This window comes from Coregonus clupeaformis, unplaced genomic scaffold, assembly GCF_020615455.1.
Source record: "Coregonus clupeaformis isolate EN_2021a unplaced genomic scaffold, ASM2061545v1 scaf3839, whole genome shotgun sequence".
Classification (NCBI taxonomy): domain Eukaryota; kingdom Metazoa; phylum Chordata; class Actinopteri; order Salmoniformes; family Salmonidae; genus Coregonus; species Coregonus clupeaformis.
The window spans coordinates 20,001-37,587 of record NW_025537293.1 but is presented as its reverse complement, the minus strand read 5'-3'; the positions used below and the strand labels follow the sequence as shown (position 1 = coordinate 37,587).

The 17,587-nt window shown below is 48.2% G+C and overlaps 1 protein-coding gene across 1 annotated transcript in view; it reads right to left on the bottom strand.

Moving 5' to 3' along the window:
* Positions 1 to 11,300: 11,300 nt before the first annotated feature.
* Positions 11,301 to 17,587, bottom strand: part of LOC121562383 (GATOR complex protein WDR59-like) — a gene marked incomplete at both ends in the record, with an annotated part of 26,174 nt that continues 19,887 nt past the window's right edge. Inside the window, 3 exons of the mRNA XM_045220440.1 lie at positions 11,301 to 11,382; positions 14,222 to 14,355; positions 15,360 to 15,407. Coding sequence (XP_045076375.1) covers positions 11,301 to 11,382; positions 14,222 to 14,355; positions 15,360 to 15,407 — 264 coding nt within the window. The remainder of the gene's footprint in view (positions 11,383 to 14,221; positions 14,356 to 15,359; positions 15,408 to 17,587) is intronic.

The window sequence follows — 17,587 nt, the reverse complement described above, 5'->3', positions numbered from 1 at the left end:
TCAGACCTACCTTAGTCATGTCTCTGTCTCTCTGATCAGACCTACCTTAGCCATGTCTCTGATCAGACCTACCTAGTCATGTCTCTGATCAGACCTACCTTAGCCATGTCTCTGTCTCTCTGATCAGACCTACCTTAGCCATGTCTCTGTCTCTCTGATCAGACCTACCTTAGCCATGTCTCTGATCAGACCTACCTTAGCCATGTCTCTGTCTCGATCAGACCTACCTTAGCCATGTCTCTGATCAGACCTACCTTAGCCATGTCTCTGATCAGACCTACCTTAGCCATGTCTCTGTCTCTCGATCAGACCTACCTTAGCCATGTCTCTGTCTCTCTGATCAGACCTACCTTAGCCATGTCTCTGTCTCTCTGATCAGACCTACCTTAGCCATGTCTCTGTCTCTCTATCAGACCTACCTTAGCCATGTCTCTGTCTCTCTGATCAGACCTACCTTAGCCATGTCTCTGATCAGACCTACCTTAGCCATGTCTCTGTCTCTCTGATCAGACCTACCTTAGCCATGTCTCTGTCTCTCTGATCAGACCTACCTTAGCCATGTCTCTGTCTCTCTGATCAGACCTACCTTAGCCATGTCTCTCTGATCAGACCTACCTTAGCCATGTCTCTGTCTCTCTGATCAGACCTACCTTAGTCATGTCTCTGTCTCTCTGATCAGACCTACCTTAGCCATGTCTCTGTCTCTCTGATCAGACCTACCTTAGCCATGTCTCTGTCTCTCTGATCAGACCTACCTTAGCCATGTCTCTGATCAGACCTACCTTAGTCATGTCTCTGTCTCTCTGATCAGACCTACCTTAGCCATGTCTCTGATCAGACCTACCTTAGTCATGTCTCTGTCTCTCTGATCAGACCTACCTTAGCCATGTCTCTGTCTCTCTGATCAGACCTACCTTAGCCATGTCTCTGTCTCTCTGATCAGACCTACCTTAGCCATGTCTCTGTCTCTCTGATCAGACCTACCTTAGCCATGTCTCTGTCTCTCTGATCAGACCTACCTTAGTCATGTCTCTGTCTCTGATCAGACCTACCTTAGTCATGTCTCTGTCTCTCTGATCAGACCTACCTTAGCCATGTCTCTGTCTCTCTGATCAGACCTACCTTAGCCATGTCTCTGATCAGACCTACCTTAGCCATGTCTCTGTCTCTCTGATCAGACCTACCTTAGCCATGTCTCTGTCTCTCTGATCAGACCTACCTTAGCCATGTCTCTGATCAGACCTACCTTAGCCATGTCTCTGTCTCTCTGATCAGACCTACCTTAGCCATGTCTCTGATCAGACCTACCTTAGCCATGTCTCTGTCTCTCTGATCAGACCTACCTTAGCCATGTCTCTGTCGATCAGACCTACCTTAGCCATGTCTCTGTTCTCTGATCAGACCTACCTTAGCCATGTCTCTGTCTCTCTGATCAGACCTACCTTAGCCATGTCTCTGTCAGACCTACCTTGCCATGTCTCTCCGATCAGACCTACCTTAGCCATGTGTCTCTGATCAGACCTACCTTAGCCATGTCTCCGTCTCTCTGATCAGACCTACCTTAGCCATGTCTCTGTCTCTCTGATCAGACCTACCTTAGCCATGTCTCTGTCTCTGATCAGACCTACCTTAGCCATGTCTCTGTCTGATCAGACCTACCTTAGCCATGTCTCTGATCAGACCTACCTTAGCCATGTCTCCGTCTCTCTGATCAGACCTACCTTAGCCATGTCTCTGTCTCTCTGATCAGACCTACCTTAGCCATGTCTCTGATCAGACCTACCTTAGCCATGTCTCTGTCTCTCTGATCAGACCTACCTTAGCCATGTCTCTGTCTCTCTGATCAGACCTACCTTAGCCATGTCTCTGATCAGACCTACCTTAGTCATGTCTCTGTCTCTCTGATCAGACCTACCTTAGCCATGTCCTGTCTCTTGATCAGACCTACCTTAGCCATGTCTCTGTCTCTCTGATCAGACCTACCTTAGTCATGTCTCTGTCTCTCTGATCAGACCTACCTTAGCCATGTCTCTGATCAGACCTACCTTAGCCATGTCTCTGTCTCTCTGATCAGACCTACCTTAGCCATGTCTCTGTCTCTCTGATCAGACCTACCTTAGCCATGTCTCTGTCTCTCTGATCAGACCTACCTTAGCCATGTCTCTGTTCTTGATCAGACCTACCTTAGCCATGTCTCTGTCTCTCATCAGACCTACCTTAGCCATGTCTCTGTCCGATCAGACCTACCTTAGCCATGTCTCTGTCTCTCTGATCAGACCTACCTTAGCCATGTCTCTGTCTCTCTGATCAGACCTACCTTAGCCATGTCTCTGTCTCTCTGATCAGACCTACCTTAGCCATGTCTCCGTCTCTCTGATCAGACCTACCTTAGCCATGTCTCTGTCTCTCTGATCAGACCTACCTTAGCCATGTCTCTTCTCTCTGATCAGACCTACCTTAGCCATGTCTCTGATCAGACCTACCTTAGCCATGTCTCTGTGATCAGACCTACCTTAGCCATGTCTCTGATCAGACCTACCTAGCCATGTCTCTGATCAGACCTACCTTAGCCATGTCTCTGTCTCTCTGATCAGACCTACCTTAGCCATGTCTCTGCCTGATCAGACCTACCTTAGCCATGTCTCTGATCAGACCTACCTTAGCCATGTCTCTGATCAGACCTACCTTAGCCATGTCTCTGTCTATCAGACCTACCTTAGCCATGTCTCTCTCTGATCAGACCTACCTTAGTCATGTCTCTGTCTCTCTGATCAGACCTACCTTAGCCATGTCTCCGTCTCTCTGATCAGACCTACCTTAGCCATGTCTCTGATCAGACCTACCTTAGCCATGTCTCTGTCTCTCTGATCAGACCTACCTTAGCCATGTCTCCGTCTCTCCGATCAGACCTACCTTAGCCATGTCTCTGATCAGACCTACCTTAGCCATGTCTCTGTCTCTCTGATCAGACCTACCTTAGCCATGTCTCTGATCAGACCTACCTTAGTCATGTCTCTGTCTCTCTGATCAGACCTACCTTAGCCATGTCTCTGTCTCTCTGATCAGACCTACCTTAGCCATGTCTCTGATCAGACCTACCTTAGCCTGTCTCTGATCAGACCTACCTTAGCCATGTCTCTGTCTCTCTGATCAGACCTACCTTAGCCATGTCTCTGTCTCTCTGATCAGACCTACCTTAGCCATGTCTCTGTCTCTCTGATCAGACCTACCTTAGCCATGTCTCTGATCAGACCTACCTTAGCCATGTCTCTGTCTCTCTGATCAGACCTACCTTAGCCATGTCTCTGTCTCTCTGATCAGACCTACCTTAGCCATGTCTCTGTCTCTCTGATCAGACCTACCTTAGTCATGTCTCTGTCTCTCTGATCAGACCTACCTTAGCCATGTCTCTGTCTCTCTGATCAGACCTACCTTAGCCATGTCTCTGTCTCTCTGATCAGACCTACCTTAGCCATGTCTCTGATCAGACCTACCTTAGCCATGTCTCTGTCTCTCTGATCAGACCTACCTTAGCCATGTCTCTGTTATCAGACCTACCTTAGCCATGTCTCTGTCTCTCTGATCAGACCTACCTTAGCCATGTCTCTGATCAGACCTACCTTAGTCATGTCTCTGTCTCTCTGATCAGACCTACCTTAGTCATGTCTCTGTCTCTCTGATCAGACCTACCTTAGCCATGTCTCTGTCTCTCTGATCAGACCTACCTTAGTCATGTCTCTGTCTCTCTGATCAGACCTACCTTAGCCATGTCTCTCTGATCAGACCTACCTTAGTCATGTCTCTGTCTCTCTGATCAGACCTACCTTAGCCATGTCTCTGATCAGACCTACCTTAGCCATGTCTCTGTCTCTCTGATCAGACCTACCTTAGCCATGTCTCTGTCTCTCTGATCAGACCTACCTTAGCCATGTCTCTGTCTCTCTGATCAGACCTACCTTAGCCATGTCTCTGATCAGACCTACCTTAGCCATGTCTCTGTCTCTCTGATCAGACCTACCTTAGCCATGTCTCTCTCTGATCAGACCTACCTTAGTCATGTCTCTGTCTCTCTGATCAGATCTACCTTAGCCATGTCTCTGTCTCTCTGATCAGACCTACCTTAGCCATGTCTCTGATCAGACCTACCTTAGCCATGTCTCTGTCTCTCTGATCAGACCTACCTTAGCCATGTCTCTGTCTCTGATCAGACCTACCTTAGCCATGTCTCTGCTCTGATCAGACCTACCTTAGCCATGTCTCTGTCTCTCTGATCAGACCTACCTTAGCCATGTCTCTGTCTCTCTGATCAGACCTACCTTAGCCATGTCTCTGTCTCTCTGATCAGACCTACCTTAGCCATGTCTCTGTCTCTCTGATCAGACCTACCTTAGCCATGTCTCTGATCAGACCTACCTTAGCCATGTCTCTGATCAGACCTACCTTAGCCATGTCTCTGATCAGACCTACCTTAGCCATGTCTCTGTCTCTGATCAGACCTACCTTAGCCATGTCTCTGTCTCTCTGATCAGACCTACCTTAGCCATGTCTCTGTCTCTCTGATCAGACCTACCTTAGTCATGTCTCTGATCAGACCTACCTTAGTCATGTCTCTGTCTCTCTGATCAGACCTACCTTAGCCATGTCTCTGTCTCTCTGATCAGACCTACCTTAGCCATGTCTCTGATCAGACCTACCTTAGCCATGTCTCCGTCTCTCTGATCAGACCTACCTTAGTCATGTCTCTGTCTCTCTGATCAGACCTACCTTAGCCATGTCTCTGTCTCTCTGATCAGACCTACCTTAGCCATGTCTCTGATCAGACCTACCTTAGCCATGTCTCTGTCTCTTGATCACCCTACCATGTCTCTGATCAGACCTACCTTAGCCATGTCTCTGATCAGACCTACCTTAGCCATGCTTCTCTGATCAGACCTACCTTAGCCATGTCTCTGTCTCTCTGATCAGACCTACCTTAGCCATGTCTCTGTCTCTCTGATCAGACCTACCTTAGCCATGTCTCTGTCTCTCTGATCAGACCTACCTTAGCCATGTCTCTGTCTCTCTGATCAGACCTACCTTAGCCATGTCTCTGATCAGACCTACCTTAGTCATGTCTCTGTCTCTCTGATCAGACCTACCTTAGCCATGTCTCTGTCTCTCTGATCAGACCTACCTTAGCCATGTCTCTGATCAGACCTACCTTAGTCATGTCTCTGATCAGACCTACCTTAGCCATGTCTCTGTCTCTCTGATCAGACCTACCTTAGCCATGTCTCTGTCTCTCTGATCAGACCTACCTTAGCCATGTCTCTGTCTCTCTGATCAGACCTACCTTAGTCATGTCTCTGTCTCTCTGATCAGACCTACCTTAGCCATGTCTCTGTCTCTCTGATCAGACCTACCTTAGCCATGTCTCTCTCGATCAGACCTACCTTAGCCATGTCTCTGTCTCTCTGATCAGACCTACCTTAGCCATGTCTCTGATCAGACCTACCTTAGCCATGTCTCTGTCTCTCTGATCAGACCTACCTTAGCCATGTCTCTGTCTCTCTGATCAGACCTACCTTAGCCATGTCTCTGTCTCTCTGATCAGACCTACCTTAGCCATGTCTCTGATCAGACCTACCTTAGCCATGTCTCTGTCTCTCTGATCAGACCTACCTTAGCCATGTCTCTGATCAGACCTACCTTAGTCATGTCTCTGTCTCTCTGATCAGACCTACCTTAGCCATGTCTCTGTCTCTCTGATCAGACCTACCTTAGCCATGTCTCTGTCTCTCTGATCAGACCTACCTTAGCCATGTCTCTGTCTCTCTGATCAGACCTACCTTAGCCATGTCTCTCTCTGATCAGACCTACCTTAGTCATGTCTCTGTCTCTCTGATCAGACCTACCTTAGCCATGTCTCTGTCTCTCTGATCAGACCTACCTTAGCCATGTCTCTGTCTCTCTGATCAGACCTACCTTAGCCATGTCTCTGTCTCTCTGATCAGACCTACCTTAGCCATGTCTCTGCATCAGACCTACCTTAGCCATGTTCTCTGATCAGACCTACCTTAGCCATGTCTCTGTCTGATCAGACCTACCTTAGCCATGTCTCTGATCAGACCTACCTTAGCCATGTCTCTGTCATCAGACCTACCTTAGTCATGTCTCTGTCTCTCTGATCAGACCTACCTTAGTCATGTCTCTGTCTCTCTGATCAGACCTACCTTAGCCATGTCTCTGTCTCTGATCAGACCTACCTTAGCCATGTCTCTGTCTCTCTGATCAGACCTACCTTAGCCATGTCTCTGTCTCTCTGATCAGACCTACCTTAGCCATGTCTCTGTCTCTTGATCAGACCTACCTTAGCCATGTCTCTGTCTCTCTGATCAGACCTACCTTAGCCATGTCTCTGTCTCTCTGATCAGACCTACCTTAGCCATGTCTCTCTCCTGATCAGACCTACCTTAGCCATGTCTCTGTCTCTCTGATCAGACCTACCTTAGCCATGTCTCTGTCTCTCTGATCAGACCTACCTTAGCCATGTCTCTGTCTCTCTGATCAGACCTACCTTAGCCATGTCTCTGTCTCTCTGATCAGACCTACCTTAGCCATGTCTCTGCATCAGACCTACCTTAGCCATGTCTCTGTCTCTCTGATCAGACCTACCTTAGCCATGTCTCTGTCTCTGATCAGACCTACCTTAGCCATGTCTCTGTCTCTCTGATCAGACCTACCTTAGCCATGTCTCTGTCTCTCTGATCAGACCTACCTTAGCCATGTCTCTGTCTCTCTGATCAGACCTACCTTAGCCATGTCTCTGTCTCTCTGATCAGACCTACCTTAGCCATGTCTCTGTCTCTCTGATCAGACCTACCTTAGCCATGTCTCTGTCTCTCTGATCAGACCTACCTTAGCCATGTCTCTTGATCAGACCTACCTTAGCCATGTCTCTGTCTCTCTGATCAGACCTACCTTAGCCATGTCTCTGTCTCTCTGATCAGACCTACCTTAGCCATGTCTCTGTCTCTCTGATCAGACCTACCTTAGCCATGTCTCTGTCTCTCTGATCAGACCTACCTTAGCCATGTCTCTGTCTCTCTGATCAGACCTACCTTAGCCATGTCTCTGTCTCTCTGATCAGACCTACCTTAGCCATGTCTCTGTCCTATCAGACCTACCTTAGCCATGTCTCTGTCTTATCAGACCTACCTTAGCCATGTCTCTGATCAGACCTACCTTAGCCATGTCTCTGTCTCTCTGATCAGACCTACCTTAGCCATGTCTCTGTCTCTGATCAGACCTACCTTAGCCATGTCTCTGTCTCTCTGATCAGACCTACCTTAGCCATGTCTCTGTCTCTCTGATCAGACCTACCTTAGCCATGTCTCTCTGATCAGACCTACCTTAGCCATGTCTCTGTCTCTCTGATCAGACCTACCTTAGCCATGTCTCTGTCTCTCTGATCAGACCTACCTTAGCCATGTCTCTGTCTCTCTGATCAGACCTACCTTAGCCATGTCTCTGTCTCTCTGATCAGACCTACCTTAGCCATGTCTCTGTCTCTGATCAGACCTACCTTAGCCATGTCTCTGTCTCTCTGATCAGACCTACCTTAGCCATGTCTCTGTCTCTCTGATCAGACCTACCTTAGCCATGTCTCTGTCTCTCTGATCAGACCTACCTTAGCCATGTCTCTGTCTCTCTGATCAGACCTACCTTAGCCATGTCTCTGATCAGACCTACCTTAGCCATGTCTCTGTCTCTCTGATCAGACCTACCTTAGCCATGTCTCTGTCTCTCTGATCAGACCTACCTTAGCCATGTCTCTGATCAGACCTACCTTAGCCATGTCTCTGTCTCTCTGATCAGACCTACCTTAGCCATGTCTCTGCTCTCTATCAGACCTACCTTAGTCATGTCTCTGTCTCTCTGATCAGACCTACCTTAGCCATGTCTCTGATCAGACCTACCTTAGCCATGTCTCTGTCTCTCTGATCAGACCTACCTTAGCCATGTCTCTGTCTCTCTGATCAGACCTACCTTAGCCATGTCTCTGATCAGACCTACCTTAGCCATGTCTCTGTCTCTCTGATCAGACCTACCTTAGCCATGTCTCTGCGATCAGACCTACCTTAGTCATGTCTCTGTCTCTCTGATCAGACCTACCTTAGCCATGTCTCTGTCATCAGACCTACCTTAGCCATGTCTCTGATCAGACCTACCTTAGCCATGTCTCTGTCTCTCTGATCAGACCTACCTTAGCCATGTCTCTGTCTCTCTGATCAGACCTACCTTAGCCATGTCTCTGTCCATCAGACCTACCTTAGCCATGTCTCTGTCTCTCTGATCAGACCTACCTTAGCCATGTCTCTGTCTCTCTGATCAGACCTACCTTAGCTCATGTCTCTGCCTCTGATCAGACCTACCTTAGCCATGTCTCTGTCTCTCTGATCAGACCTACCTTAGCCATGTCTCTGTCTCTCTGATCAGACCTACCTTAGCCATGTCTCTGTCTCTCTGATCAGACCTACCTTAGCCATGTCTCTGATCAGACCTACCTTAGCCATGTCTCTGTCTCTCTGATCAGACCTACCTTAGCCATGTCTCTGATCAGACCTACCTTAGTCATGTCTCTGTCTCTCTGATCAGACCTACCTTAGCCATGTCTCTGATCAGACCTACCTTAGCCATGTCTCTGTCTCTCTGATCAGACCTACCTTAGCCATGTCTCTGATCAGACCTACCTTAGCCATGTCTCTGATCAGACCTACCTTAGCCATGTCTCTGTCTCTCTGATCAGACCTACCTTAGCCATGTCTCTGTCTCTCTGATCAGACCTACCTTAGCCATGTCTCTGATCAGACCTACCTTAGCCATGTCTCTGTCTCTCTGATCAGACCTACCTTAGCCATGTCTCTGATCAGACCTACCTTAGTCATGTCTCTGTCTCTCTGATCAGACCTACCTTAGCCATGTCTCTGTCTCTCTGATCAGACCTACCTTAGTCATGTCTCTGTCTCTCTGATCAGACCTACCTTAGCCATGTCTCTGATCAGACCTACCTTAGTCATGTCTCTGTCTCTCTGATCAGACCTACCTTAGCCATGTCTCTGATCAGACCTACCTTAGCCATGTCTCTGTCTCTCTGATCAGACCTACCTTAGCCATGTCTCTGTCTCTCTGATCAGACCTACCTTAGCCATGTCTCTGTCTCTCTGATCAGACCTACCTTAGCCATGTCGTCTCTGATCAGACCTACCTTAGCCATGTCTCTGTCTCTCTGATCAGACCTACCTTAGCCATGTCTCTGTCTCTGATCAGACCTACCTTAGCCATGTCTCTGATCAGACCTACCTTAGCCATGTCTCTGCTCGATCAGACCTACCTTAGTCATGTCTCTGTCTCTCTGATCAGACCTACCTTAGTCATGTCTCTGTCTCTCTGATCAGACCTACCTTAGCCATGTCTCTGTCTCTTGATCAGACCTACCTTAGCCATGTCTCTGATCAGACCTACCTTAGCCGTCTTGTCTCTCGATCAGACCTACCTTAGCCATGTCTCTGATCAGACCTACCTTAGCCATGTCTCTGATCAGACCTACCTTAGCCATGTCTCTGTCTCTCTGATCAGACCTACCTTAGCCATGTCTCTGTCTCTCTGATCAGACCTACCTTAGTCATGTCTCTGTCTCTCTGATCAGACCTACCTTAGCCATGTCTCTGATCAGACCTACCTTAGTCATGTCTCTGTCTCTCTGATCAGACCTACCTTAGCCATGTCTCTTGATCAGACCTACCTTAGCCATGTCTCTGTCTCTCTGATCAGACCTACCTTAGCCATGTCTCTGTCTCTCTGATCAGACCTACCTTAGCCATGTCTCTGTCTCTCTGATCAGACCTACCTTAGCCATGTCTCTGTCTCTCTGATCAGACCTACCTTAGCCATGTCTCTGTCTCTCTGATCAGACCTACCTTAGCCATGTCTCTGTCTCTCTGATCAGACCTACCTTAGCCATGTCTCTGATCAGACCTACCTTAGCCATGTCTCTGATCAGACCTACCTTAGCCATGTCTCTGTCTCTCTGATCAGACCTACCTTAGCCATGTCTCTGATCAGACCTACCTTAGCCATGTCTCTGTCTCTCTGATCAGACCTACCTTAGCCATGTCTCTGTCTCTGATCAGACCTACCTTAGCCATGTCTCTGTCTCTCTGATCAGACCTACCTTAGCCATGTCTCTGTCTCTCTGATCAGACCTACCTTAGCCATGTCTCTGTCTCTCTGATCAGACCTACCTTAGTCATGTCTCTGTCTCTCTGATCAGACCTACCTTAGCCATGTCTCTGTCTCTCTGATCAGACCTACCTTAGCCATGTCTCTGTCTCTCTGATCAGACCTACCTTAGCCATGTCTCTGTCTCTGATCAGACCTACCTTAGCCATGTCTCTGTCTCTCTGATCAGACCTACCTTAGCCATGTCTCTGTCTCTGATCAGACCTACCTTAGCCATGTCTCTGTCTCTCTGATCAGACCTACCTTAGCCATGTCTCTGTCTCTGATCAGACCTACCTTAGCCATGTCTCTGTCTCTCTGATCAGACCTACCTTAGCCATGTCTCTGTCTCTGATCAGACCTACCTTAGCCATGTCTCTGTCTCTCTGATCAGACCTACCTTAGCCATGTCTCTGTCTCTCTGATCAGACCTACCTTAGCCATGTCTCTGTCTCTCTGATCAGACCTACCTTAGCCATGTCTCTGTCTCTCTGATCAGACCTACCTTAGCCATGTCTCTGTCTCTCTGATCAGACCTACCTTAGCCATGTCTCTGTCTCTCTGATCAGACCTACCTTAGCCATGTCTCTGATCAGACCTACCTTAGCCATGTCTCTGTCTCTCTGATCAGACCTACCTTAGCCATGTCTCTGATCAGACCTACCTTAGCCATGTCTCTGTCTCTCTGATCAGACCTACCTTAGCCATGTCTCTGATCAGACCTACCTTAGCCATGTCTCTGTCTCTCTGATCAGACCTACCTTAGCCATGTCTCTGTCTCTCTGATCAGACCTACCTTAGCCATGTCTCTGTCTCTGATCAGACCTACCTTAGTCATGTCTCTGTCTCTGATCAGACCTACCTTAGCCATGTCTCTGATCAGACCTACCTTAGCCATGTCTCTGTCTCTCTGATCAGACCTACCTTAGCCATGTCTCTGTCTCTCTGATCAGACCTACCTTAGCCATGTCTCTGATCAGACCTACCTTAGCCATGTCTCTGATCAGACCTACCTTAGCCATGTCTCTGATCAGACCTACCTTAGCCATGTCTCTGCGCCCCACCACCAGAGCTGCTGCTGCATTCTTCTGACACGTGTCCTGTATGTCATTCACATTCAGACTGCAGAGGGAGGAACAGACAACACATTACAGATGTTTCAAGAAATGTTGGGTAAAGCATTATATTATAATATTAAGATGTCTTGAGTCAGGCACAGCCTAGTACAGCAACATACATTGAAATCTTTAAGGAGGCTCATATTCAGTAGTCTCAAAATAACCTACATGTTAGTCTCCCCCAGGGTTAGGGTTATGGTCAGGAACTCACGTTAGTCTCCCCTAGGGTTAGGGTTATGGTCAGGAACTCACGTTAGTCTCCCCCAGGGTTAGGGTTATGGTTAGGAACTCACGTTAGTCTCCCCCAGGGTTAGGGTTATGGTCAGGAACTCACGTTAGTCTCCCCCAGGGTTAGGGTTATGGTCAGGAACTCACGTTAGTCTCCCCCAGGGTTAGGGTTATGGTCAGGAACTCATGTTAGTCTCCCCCAGGGTTAGGGTTATGGTCAGGAACTCACGTTAGTCTCCCCCAGGGTTAGGGTTATGGTCAGGAACTCACGTTAGTCTCCCCCAGGGTTAGGGTTATGGTCAGGAACTCACATGTATGTCTCCCCCAGGGTTAGGGTTATGGTCAGGAACTCACGTTAGTCTCCCCCAGGGTTAGGGTTATGGTCAGGAACTCACATGTATGTCTCCCCCAGGGTTAGGGTTATGGTCAGGAACTCACGTTAGTCTCCCCCAGGGTTAGGGTTATGGTCAGGAACTCACGTTAGTCTCCCCAGGGTTAGGGTTATGGTCAGGAACTCACGTTAGTCTCCCCCAGGGTTAGGGTTAGGGTCAGGAACTCACGTTAGTCTCCCCCAGGGTTAGGGTTAGGGTCAGGAACTCACGTTAGTCTCCCCCAGGGTTAGGGTTATGGTCAGGAACTCACGTTAGTCTCCCCCAGGGTTAGGGTTATGGTCAGGAACTCACGTTAGTCTCCCCCAGGGTTAGGGTTATGGTCAGGAACTCACGTTAGTCTCCCCCAGGGTTAGGGTTAGGGTCAGGAACTCACGTTAGTCTCCCCCAGGGTTAGGGTTATGGTCAGGAACTCACGTTAGTCTCCCCCAGGGTTAGGGTTATGGTCAGGAACTCACGTTAGTCTCCCCCAGGGTTAGGGTTATGGTCAGGAACTCACGTTATTCTCCCCCAGGGTTAGGGTTATGGTCAGGAACTCACGTTAGTCTCCCCCAGGGTTAGGGTTATGGTTAGGAACTCACGTTAGTCTCCCCCAGGGTTAGGGTTATGGTCAGGAACTCACGTTAGTCTCCCCCAGGGTTAGGGTTATGGTTAGGAACTCACGTTAGTCTCCCCCAGGGTTAGGGTTATGGTTAGGAACTCACATGTATGTTTCCCCCAGGGTTAGGGTTATGGTCAGGAACTCACGTTAGTCTCCCCCAGGGTTAGGGTTATGGTCAGGAACTCACGTTAGTCTCCCCCAGGGTTAGGGTTATGGTCAGGAACTCACGTTAGTCTCCCCCAGGGTTAGGGTTATGGTCAGGAACTCACGTTAGTCTCCCCCAGGGTTAGGGTTATGGTTAGGAACTCACGTTAGTCTCCCCCAGGGTTAGGGTTATGGTCAGGAACTCACGTTAGTCTCCCCCAGGGTTAGGGTTATGGTCAGGAACTCACGTTAGTCTCCCCCAGGGTTAGGGTTATGGTCAGGAACTCACGTTAGTCTCCCCCAGGGTTAGGGTTATGGTCAGGAACTCACGTTAGTCTCCCCCAGGGTTAGGGTTATGGTCAGGAACTCACGTTAGTCTCCCCCAGGGTTAGGGTTATGGTCAGGAACTCACGTTAGTCTCCCCCAGGGTTAGGGTTAGGGTCAGGAACTCACGTTAGTCTCCCCCAGGGTTAGGGTTATGGTCAGGAACTCACATGTATGTCTCCCCCAGGGTTAGGGTTATGGTCAGGAACTCACGTTAGTCTCCCCCAGGGTTAGGGTTATGGTCAGGAACTCACGTTAGTCTCCCCCAGGGTTAGGGTTATGGTCAGGAACTCACGTTAGTCTCCCCCAGGGTTAGGGTTATGGTCAGGAACTCACGTTAGTCTCCCCCAGGGTTAGGGTTATGGTCAGGAACTCACGTTAGTCTCCCCCAGGGTTAGGGTTATGGTCAGGAACTCACGTTAGTCTCCCCCAGGGTTAGGGTTATGGTCAGGAACTCACGTTAGTCTCCCCCAGGGTTAGGGTTATGGTCAGGAACTCACGTTAGTCTCCCCAGGGTTAGGGTTATGGTCAGGAACTCACGTTAGTCTCCCCCAGGGTTAGGGTTATGGTTAGGAACTCACGTTAGTCTCCCCAGGAGTTAGGGTTATGGTCAGGAACTCACGTTAGTCTCCCCCAGGGTTAGGGTTATGGTCAGGAACTCACGTTAGTCTCCCCCCAGGGTTAGGGTTATGGTCAGGAACTCACGTTAGTCTCCCCCAGGGTTAGGGTTATGGTCAGGAACTGACGTTAGTCTCCCCCAGGGTTAGGGTTATGGTCAGGAACTCACGTTAGTCTCCCCTAGGGTTAGGGTTATGGTCAGGAACTCACGTTAGTCTCCCCCAGGGTTAGGGTTATGGTTAGGAACTCACGTTAGTCTCCCCCAGGGTTAGGGTTATGGTCAGGAACTCACGTTAGTCTCCCCCAGGGTTAGGGTTATGGTCAGGAACTCACGTTAGTCTCCCCCCAGGGTTAGGGTTATGGTCAGGAACTCACGTTAGTCTCCCCCAGGGTTAGGGTTATGGTCAGGAACTCACGTTAGTCTCCCCCAGGGTTAGGGTTATGGTCAGGAACTCACGTTAGTCTCCCCCAGGGTTAGGGTTATGGTCAGGAACTCACGTTAGTCTCCCCCAGGGTTAGGGTTATGGTCAGGAACTCACATGTATGTCTCCCCCAGGGCTTTGTGAACGGGCAGCAGACAGGAGATCCCCTGGATGATGACTTTCCCCGCCAGCTTTATGGGTCTGTTACCGTAGTCTGCTCCCTCACGCTTTGTCTTGAACCGACGAGATTTCTGACAGACAGGAAAAAGACACAAAATCACAGAACTGAACATAGTTCAGGGCTATAGGGACCCTGGTGTTGTAGTGAGACCCCACCCGGGTTCAAACAGTATTCAAAATAATGTAATGTACTTTATATGTGTGTGATTGAGCGCGCCTGGCTAAATGGACCAATAAAATAGTCCCAAAATGGCAAACCCCGCCCATCTGAGACTCCAGACAGGCTAGAGCAAACGCTCAAAGTATTTGAAAGATTTAAAATAGTATTTGAACACAGGTCTGGTGTAGACTCTAGAAATCCTCCCTGCTGTCAGGATATCTGATCCCAGGTCTGGTGTAGACTAGACCTCCTCCCTGCTGTCAGGATATCTGATCCCAGGTCTGGTGTAGACTCTAGACCTCCTCCCTGCTGTCAGGATATCTGATCCCAGGTCTGGTGTAGACTCTAGACCTCCTCCCTGCTGTCAGGATATCTGATCCCAGGTCTGGTGTAGACTCTAGACCTCCTCCCTGCTGTCAGGATATCTGATCGCAGGTCTGGTGTAGACTAGACCTCCTCCCTGCTGTCAGGATATCTGATCCCAGGTCTGGTGTAGACTAGACCTCCTCCCTGCTGTCAGGATATCTGATCCCAGGTCTGGTGTAGACTCTACACCTCCTCCCAGCTGTTGATGTTGTTGCCAGCAATCACACAACCTTACCTGAAGTGTTAAGCATTTGTTACTAAAAGCATTTGCCACCATTGAAGTTACAGAGAGAGAGAGAGAGAGAGAGAGAGAGAGAGAGAGAGAGAGAGAGAGAGAGAGAGAGAGAGAGAGAGAGAGAGAGAAACAGAGAGAGAGAGATGATAAAACATGGTTATCCATGCAGGTTATAGTGACTTAGTGACATCATGCAGGGTACAGAGAGGAGAGAGGCGGAGAGAGAGGCGGAGAGAGAGGCGAGGAGGAGAGAGAGGCGGAGAGAGAGAGGCGGAGAGAGGGATGGACGGAAGGAGGGCGTGAAAGCCAAATACCGGGCAGTCATGAATGGACCAGCGGCGAAGGCCAGACTGAGGAGGCTTCTGATTGGTGGAGATAGAGTGGACCAACCACAGCACAGAGGTGGGAGGGGGGTGGGCCGGGGGAGGCATGCCAGTCAGCGGCACAGCCAACACACAGGGAAGGGAGAGGAGGGGAGGGATGGTGGACAGGGAGGGGATGAAAGGGGGGACAGAAAACAACCATGAAGCTAAACACATCAACCACAAGGTGCAGAGAGCAGAATGGGAATGAATAACCTAGGTAGTTACTAGTTACTAGTTACAGTATAATGAATGACCTAGGTAGTTACTAGCTACTAGTTACAGTATAATGAATGACCTAGGTAGTTACTAGTTACAGTATAATGAATGACCTAGGTAGTTATACTATGAGGGTTGGTAGTAGCAACACTTACTATGAAACAAAAATAAATGATATAAAGAATGACAGTAAAAAGCTTTGGAGCAACAAACACTGACACTACACATCCAAGTATATCTGACCAAATTATGAAAGACAAGCATTGTACTTTTGAATTCCGTTAAGTCAGTGTGGAAGAGGTGAAAACATTATTGTCTATCAACAATGACAAGCCACTGGGGTCTGACAACTTGGATGGAAAATTACTGAGGATAATAGACAATTTATTTTGCCACTCCTATTTGCCATATCTTCAATTTAATCATACTAGAGTGTGTTCCCTCAGGCTTGGAGGGAAGCTAAAGTCATTCCACTACCTAAGAATAATAAAGCCCCCTTTACTGGCTCAAATAGCCGACCAATTAGCCTGTTACCAGTAAACTTTTGGAAAAATGGTGTTTGACCAGATACAATGCTATTTTACAGTAAACAAATTGACAACAGACTTTCAGCACGCTTATAGGGAAGGGCATTCAACAAGCACAGCAAATGACTTATGAGAAATTGATGATCAAAATATTGTGGGGGCTGTTTTGTTAAACTTCAGTGCGGCTTTTCACATTATCGATCATAGTCTGCTTCTGGAAAAGCGTATGTGTTATGGCTTTACACCCCCAGCTATATTGTGGATAAAGAGTTACCTGTCTAACAGAACACAGAGGGTGTTCTTTAATGGAAGCCTCTCCAACATAATCCAGGTAGAATCAGGAATTCCCCAGGGCAGCTGTCTAGGCCCCTTACTTTTTTCCATCTTTACTAATGACATGCCACTGGCTTTGAGTAAAGCCAGTGTGTCTATGTATGCGGATGACTCAACACTATACACGTCAGCTACTACAGCGACTGAAATGACAGCAACACTTAACACTTAACGGGGCGGCAGGTAGCTTAGTGGGTAAGAGCGTTGTGCCAGTAACCGAAAGGTCCCTGGTTCTAATCCCGAGCCAACTAGGTGAAAAATCTGTCGATGTGCCCTTGAGCAAGGCACTTAATCCTAATTGCTCCTGTAAGTCGCTCTGGATAAGAGCGTCTGCTAAATGACTAAAAAATAAAAAATAAAAAATAAAAAAATAAACAAAGAGCTGCAGTTAGTTTCAGAATGGGTGGAAAGGAATAAGTTAGTCCTAAATATTTCTAAAACTAAAAGCATTGTATTTGGGACAAATCATTCACTAAACCCTAAACCTCAACTAAATCTTGTAATAAATAATGTGGATGTTGAGGTGACTAAACTGCTTGGAGTAACCCTGGATTGTAAACTGTCATGGTCAAAACATACTGACTGTCCATAATAAAGCGCTGCTCTACCTTCTTAACAGCACTATCAACAAGGCAGGTCCTACAGGCCCTAGTTTTGTCGCACCTGGACTACTGTTCAGTCATGTGGTCAGGTGCCACAAAGAGGGACTTAGGAAAATTACAATTGGCTCAGAACAGGGCAGCACGGCTGGCCCTTAAAAGTACACGGAGAGCTAACATGAATGATATTCATGTCAGTCTCTCCTGGCTCAGAGTGGAGGAGAGATTGACTTCATCACTGCTTGTTTTTGTAAGAGGTGTTGACAAGCTGAATGTACTGAGCTGTCTGTTTAAACTACTATCACACAGCTCGGACACCCATGCATACCCCAGAAGACATGCCACCAGAGGTCTCTTCACAGTCCCCAAGTCCAGAACAGACTATGGGAGGCACACAGTACTACATAGAGCCATGACTACATGGAACTCTATTCCACATCAGGTAACTGATGCAAGCAGTAGAATCAGATTTAAAAAACAGGTAAAAATACACCTTATGGAA